Here is a 6,985-nt window from a genome sequence, read left to right as displayed (position 1 = left end):
GTGCGACTCTTATTTGCGTGCGTTTTTTATTTGCGTGCGATTCCCATATGCGAGCGATTTTTCTAAGCGTGCGATTCCCTTTTGCGAGCGATTCCCTTTTGCGAGCGATTCCTACTTGCGTGCGATTCCCATATGCGAGCGATTCCTACTTGCGTGCGATTCCTTTTTGCGAGCAATTATTCTATGCGTGCGATTCCCATTTGCGTGCGATTCCTTTTTGCGAGTGATTTCTTTTTGCGTGCGATTCTTACTTGCGTGCGATTCTTACTTGCGTGCGATTTCCATATGCGTGCGATTTCCCTTTGCGTCCGATTTCCTTTTGCGTGCGATTTTTTTTTGCGTGCGATTTTCTTTTGCGTGCGATTTCCTTTTGCGTCCGATTCCCTTTTGCGTGCGATTTTCACTTGCGTGCGATTTTTCTGTGCGTCCGATTCTCTTTTGCGTGTGATTCCCACTTGCGTGCGATTTCCCTTTGCATCCGATTCCCTTTTGCGTTTGATTCTTTTTTGCGTGCGATTCCCACTTGCGTGCGATTCCCACTTGCGTGCGATTCCTATTTGCGAGCGATTCCCCGAGGTTTTTTAGTGGGTTCGAGTCCCACACTACCCTGATCCTTTCTCTGGGATATGGAAATCCCTCAGAAGGGATCAGGGTGTGCGCGGGCATTTTTCCTCGTAAAAAAAAAAAAAAAAATTGCGCGTGTTGTAGGTACTTGTAAAGGCTGTATAAGTATTTGTGTTGCATAAGCATATGTGCAATACGTGCATGCATTTTTATGCACGATTGTGTTGGATGCAGTAGGTTTCATTTGGTCGTGCATTATTCGCTTGCGTGCATATGTAGTACATATATGTACGCTCATGTATATTTGCGCATTCGTTTTATTGTGTGCGTAAAAGAAGTATCTAATTTAAGAGCAGGTTACTTAGGTTTTATAGATCGGATATGTTACGTGACATATCAGTCACATAGTCATGATGATAAGTTTTGTCTGTTCGCTTTTTTTGTAACGGTCGATTTTACCAATTTTGAAATATCGAGCATACAAGTTTAATAAATTTCGTGGGTTAAAAGATAGTGATATATATGTAATAAAGATACACACACTGGAAATGCAAGGTAAAGTAATATAAATGTTTTTTTTACAATAAGATTTTATAACAGTTAGTCTCAAAGTTTTCATTGAAAAGTAAAAAAGAAATAGGAAAGTTATTATGTTTGGTGCTTGTAAAATTAAATTTGTGAACATTATGGTATATCGATAAAAAATGATTGTGCCTAACGCGTATTAGTTAGTTTGTGAAAGTCACTTGTTTTGGATGTTTCAAATTCCATTAAAGCGACAGTTTTGTTTACCCTTTGTGCGTCAAAATTGACGCTTGAATTGCGCTAGAAATTGCAAAGCGTTAGAATATCGTCATTATTTTCGAAAGATAATAGACCTTAACTTTGTTTATTATCTTTAGTGTTTATTATATTATATTATATTATCTTTTTTTCGTGTTTAGTATATTATCTATTTTTTTATATTTATTATGTTATCTATTTTCTTTTCGTGTTTATTATATTATCTATATCTTTTCGTGTTTACGTTTTTTTTAGTTTTATGATTTTGTATTTTAGCAGAGAAGAATGCGGAGAGCGGCTAGGGTCAGGTGTCGATTTGACACTTGGACTCGTGCACATAGCACGGAATAGAACCATGTCAATGTTTGGACATAGTGTACGCACCGACAAGTCGTTCGTGGATATGGCTACGTAGTTGCCAATGTGCACCACTTGTGGACATTGCGTTGACTTACAGGGTAGAAAAGCTATTAAGCCTGTTCTACATTGATCGCAAGCGCAAACGCAAATGCAAAGAACATATCTGGTAGAATTGACTAATCGTATTGATCAAATTAGTCAATTGTCTAGCGTGATTGGTCAAGTCTACGAGATCTATACCTTGAGTTTGCGCTTGCGATCAATGTAGAACGGGCTTAAAGTGTGACCATTATTATCGACACGTGAAAGTGTCTATGGAAACGTGCTTGAATAAGTAAAGACTAATGTTTGTAAGACGGGAAACCCGGCAACCCTTTGAGCCATATGGTTCGCAAGAAGTATATTAGCAGGGGTTTTATTACGTGCAATTCGTCCAAGAGAAACAAGTTTTCTCGTCTAGTTATTCAAAGGTTCGTTCATTTCTTGTCCATCGAAATTGCACTAGAATCATAGTGCAAGCTAGTAAGAACGACATACAACTATGTAAGTGCAAGAGTATAGATAGAAAGAAAAGAACGCTACACATGCAGGATAGGAATCAATATGGCGCAATATATTTGATTTATTTGTAATTTTCTAACTTGATTTATACGGCAACACCGCACTTCCCGTGCATCTTGCTTTTGTATATATTATTATGTATTTCGCCAACAATATTTTTTGCAGGTTTCTTTACTTATGTATACAAAAACTTTTGTGTTTATTTATGTAATTGTAAAATTGTTCTTGTAATATTGTTTCAAAATAATGCATCTTGTTTTCTTCACTTTTATTTTGTGTCTGTTTAATGTATGCCAAGTATACTATAAACAATTTTGTTTTTTAATGAAGAAAAGTAGTTTTTGTCAATTTTGAAGCGCTAAACTCGAATCTGATTATTATCAGAATTTGAAGTTATTGAGATAAAATAATTTCGAAAATAAAATACAACTATTTTAGCAATTTCTTATTTTCTTGCTTATTATAAATAAACTGAAAAGAAACTCTTGAGATATATCAGATAATAAATATTTAATAAAATAAAATAATATCAAATAACAAATATATAATAAAAGAATTAATAAACCCTTAAATGTATTATATTTTTTTCAAGATATCTGAACAGTTTTTTACATCATGTTTTGCCATGAGTTACCATCGAACATCTCAATCATCGTCTTCGAAACCGTATAATTGTAACACATGTGGAAAAGGTTTTATGACCAGGTACAATCTGCAACGACATTTTTTATATCATTCACCTTCGAGGCCACATAAATGTAAAGAATGTGGAAGAGGTTTCAAGGTCAAGAACGACTTGAAAGTGCACGAAAAACTTCATTTCGTTCAAAAGTCGTATTACTGTGACATATGTGGAAAGGGTTTTGTGATCAAACAACGCTTGCAACAGCATATCTTGTATCATTCGTCATTGAGGCCGTATAAATGTAAAAAATGCGAAAAAACTTTCAAGACCAAAGTCGACTTGCAAGTGCATGGAAAGTATCATTCGTTTTCAAAAATGTACAATTGCGACAAATGTAAAAAAGGTTTCATGACCAAGTACAATCTAAAACGGCATTTTTTATATCATCATTCGGTTTTGAGACCGTATAAATGTAAAGTGTGCGGAAAAGGTTGCAAAACAAAGCACGATTTGCAAGTACATGAGAGAACTCACTTATCCTCGTATGTCTGTGACAAATGTGGAAAAGAGTGCAAGAACAAGACTGGTTTACAAATGCACGAAAGAAGTCATTTACCTTCGAGCACATACGTCTGCAACAAATGTGGAAAAGGATGCAGGACCAAGGACGAATTGCGACTGCACAAAAGAGTTCATCCGCTCGCAAACTTGTACACCTGCGACGAATGTAAAGACTGTTTTGTGACGAAAAAACGCTTGCGAAACCATTTAGTATTTTGGCACTCGTCGCCGAGAACGTACAAATGTCGAATATGCGTTAAAATGTTTAGAATCGAGCAAGCTCTGAAAAATCATGAAAAAAGTCATTTAACAAAGGTTTATCATTGTGAAATATGTGGAAAAAATTGCAGGACCAAAATGGGCTTACTGATGCATGAGAGAAAACATTTACTTTCGAAGCCACATAAATGTGACAAATGTGAGAAAAGTTTTGTAACCGCGTACCAATTGCAACAGCATTCAGTAAGTCATTCTTCTTTAAAACCGCATATATGCGACAAATGTGGGAGAACTTTTAAAAGATATTGCAGTCTGCAACTACACACGAGAACTCACTTAGCTTCGAAAATAGATAAGTGCAACAAGTGTAAAGGAGATTGTAAATGCAAAGATAATCAAAATGATAAAACCGCCGAAAATGAAATTTATTATTGCATAGTAAGTTTCTTGAATAAATTTTTCAAATATTACGAAACTCCGCGCTTTTCTAGTATGAGACACAAAAATATACAAAAATAAATCTAAATCTTGTTCAATTATTTTTTAGAGAAGTAAACCGTTTGTATATCCTACAACGATTGCTCGGTTAATCGAGGAGAAAGTGTGACGTACTTTAGTATTCATATAAAATCCAACATTTGTGGAAAAAAATTTCATACAGCAAATATAAAGTGGATGAACATTCGTGTCTGTGACTATTGCAATCGATCTGACAAGCACGAATCTGATATGAAAGAACATACTAAAAATAAAATTTATACAAACGAATGTTAAAGTACAATTTATTTTCAGAATTGTAATCTATTTTCCAATTCACGATTTTTGGATATCTTATAAGAAAATTTATTCATCAAGTATAAATGTGATGTATAAATAGAACGAAATGTATAAATGTGTAAGTGTATTCATGTGTAAATGTTAAATGTATCATATCAAATAATTCGAAAAATGTGGTTTCGAGAAATGTGTTAAAAATGGCCTTGTATATCTGCGCGTCGCTTCCATTTATGATCTGTAACTCCGCGATAATGTTTCGAATTAACATTAAAAATTACATCAGTAATTTGCAAAGATTATTTGCAATTTGAGGATGTATAAATAGCACTTAATTTTTTTATATTATTTATTACGTACATTTTGTAATTTTAAACTTTACTTCATACATCAGGAAATTAATTATTGTTAATAACTGGATATAAATCAGTATTTCGCATTACTACAAGTATTTTGAATTTTGCAGACATATATTTATATACACAAAATATATTTTTCCTTCTCTGTAACACATAAAATCAATAATTCTTACAAATAGAGAGAAGCGACGTATAATTTAAGTTTAAGTCAACATGTAATCAACTTGATTAAAAAGTCAATATATATGATAAGAATAAAAATAAAGACGACATTATTGATATACGAAACATTTTGTGATTCATATGTGTAATTAATGTTGTTAAAGAACTATACAAATATTTTGAATTACACAGCCAAACCCAATAATTGTGATCTCGACTCACGAGCCAACCAAAATTATTTTCACAAATACTTTCAAAAATATACTTGTATCGTGAATCTTACGTAAAGTAAGATTCGTTAAGACGTATGTGTATAAATAGCTGCCGAAAGTACTACTATATATGCATACTGTTTTACACGCAATAAATTAAATTAAAATAATAAACTAGCGTTTTTTATTTTCTTTTAAATAAAAACCCCACGATTAAATTATAGTCTTAATATTTTCTTCTCTAATGAAATATAATAGTCAAATGCTAAAAACGCTCAAAAATGTACTTATCAAAATCTTTAATTTTTTAAAAAATATTGCTATTACACACACATACACATACATACATACATACATACACGCACACGATGTTTTGATTATATCAAAACAAGTTATATGTTAGCTTCATAGATTGTCCAGATTTACTGTAGCAAATTTCTGGCATACTGTTTTATAAACATTATACGAGACAAAGTTGAACAATTTAATACTAATTGAGCCTTAAAACTCTTTTTCGATTGATACTAAGTTAAGGAGAATATATGTCAATGTGTGATTTACGTTGTTTATCTGTTTTATATATAGTTTTTTAAATATTTTTAGATATTTTTTTTGTAAAAGATCATGCGATTGATACTAACCACATATTACACTGGTGAACATGAAATTCTCCTCTGTTAAAGATTGAAGGTGTTTCTTATAGATTCTTGATGCGTATCAGAATCCGTAAGAATCACCTGTTTTTCATTAAGCTGGCGAACAAAAGTGTTTCGAATTTGTTCCTCAGTGTTATTTGTTTGTGTGTAAAGTATTGCACTAAAAACACTCTTTTCTCGTAACATAATAAAATTACTTAGATCTTTTGAAATAGCCACTTCTAGACAATGGCAGTTTATATTAATTAATGACGTGCTAGTGTAAATGTGAGAACGTTGTTTTACATATACATATAATATATATATATAACAATAAATAAGTGATGTGTTGAGATTTTATTTAACACTATTAGATTTATAAAGCATGTATATATATATATATATATATATATATATATTGGAAGTTCTAGCGTAATTCTTTCACAAATATTTACTTGTTCATCTGTTTTATTGTACATATATTAACTTGGCACTTGTATATAGCTATAGGTAAGAAAATAAAATTAACTATATTTGTAACGGATGTACGGAGGAGAGGGAGAGAGAATCTGGGCTTTACTTTTGTATATGCACAAATTCTGCGTGAAAAAGCATTTGTTTGTTAGATAGTTAGCATCTTATTACTGCCGATGATTTCGTCTCTTTTGACGAAAGTGACGTGAAGTAAAATATATATATAGGCCGTAGAGTTACTGGCTCGAACCAGTGCAGCGATTTTAATGCAGTACTTCACATAAAAGATTTTTTTTGTTGTTTCGCAAGCGTGATATGCATCCTTTTAATTTCTTAACGCTATTAACACTTTGACTCGAAAATTGTTGAATGTTCTTCTTTGCAAACAAACGTTTTTGTTTTACAATATTACGATAATGCGATTGTTTGCGATTTTATTCTGACGTATCATTGCAAACAGAGTGTGATCAATAATAGTTTGTCGAAAATGCATTTCGATAATCAGAAAAATTAAAACTAAATTAGAATTAAATGCGACGACACGAGGCAAGTGATACATTTTGCGCTACAGTCAATGTGTTAAAAGCGTTAAAACTCGTTAGTCAAAGCACATTATTTATATGTTAAGAGTATAAGAATTCTCCTTACAATATTTGTATATATTTTGTTTAAAAGATCAGCATGTTTTTTTGTTTT

The 6,985-nt window shown here is 32.3% G+C and overlaps 1 protein-coding gene across 1 annotated transcript; it reads left to right on the top strand.

The window, feature by feature from the left end:
* The first annotated feature begins 2,871 nt into the window (after positions 1-2,871).
* Positions 2,872-6,974, top strand: LOC109853103 (zinc finger protein 227-like). Its single transcript, XM_020424861.1, has 2 exons — positions 2,872-4,111; positions 4,221-6,974. Exons 1-2 carry the CDS (start codon positions 2,894-2,896, stop codon positions 4,278-4,280), a joined length of 1,278 nt encoding a protein of 425 aa, XP_020280450.1. The 5' UTR covers positions 2,872-2,893; the 3' UTR covers positions 4,281-6,974.
* The last annotated feature ends 11 nt before the right edge of the window (positions 6,975-6,985 follow it).

Source organism: Pseudomyrmex gracilis, unplaced genomic scaffold, assembly GCF_002006095.1.
Source record: "Pseudomyrmex gracilis isolate BER0280 unplaced genomic scaffold, ASM200609v1 scaffold_43, whole genome shotgun sequence".
In the NCBI taxonomy this organism is placed as follows: domain Eukaryota; kingdom Metazoa; phylum Arthropoda; class Insecta; order Hymenoptera; family Formicidae; genus Pseudomyrmex; species Pseudomyrmex gracilis.
Note: the sequence above shows the minus strand (reverse complement) of the source record. Positions and strands in the feature narration are given on the sequence as shown.

Bases quoted from the DNA above. Each gene is read 5' to 3' on its own strand.
- LOC109853103 (XM_020424861.1), top strand. From the start codon at position 2,894: ATGAGTTACCATCGAACATCTCAATCATCGTCTTCGAAACCGTATAAT. The intron at 4,112-4,220 runs GTAAGTTTCTTG...ATTATTTTTTAG, and splicing joins ATGAAATTTATTATTGCATA to AGAAGTAAACCGTTTGTATA.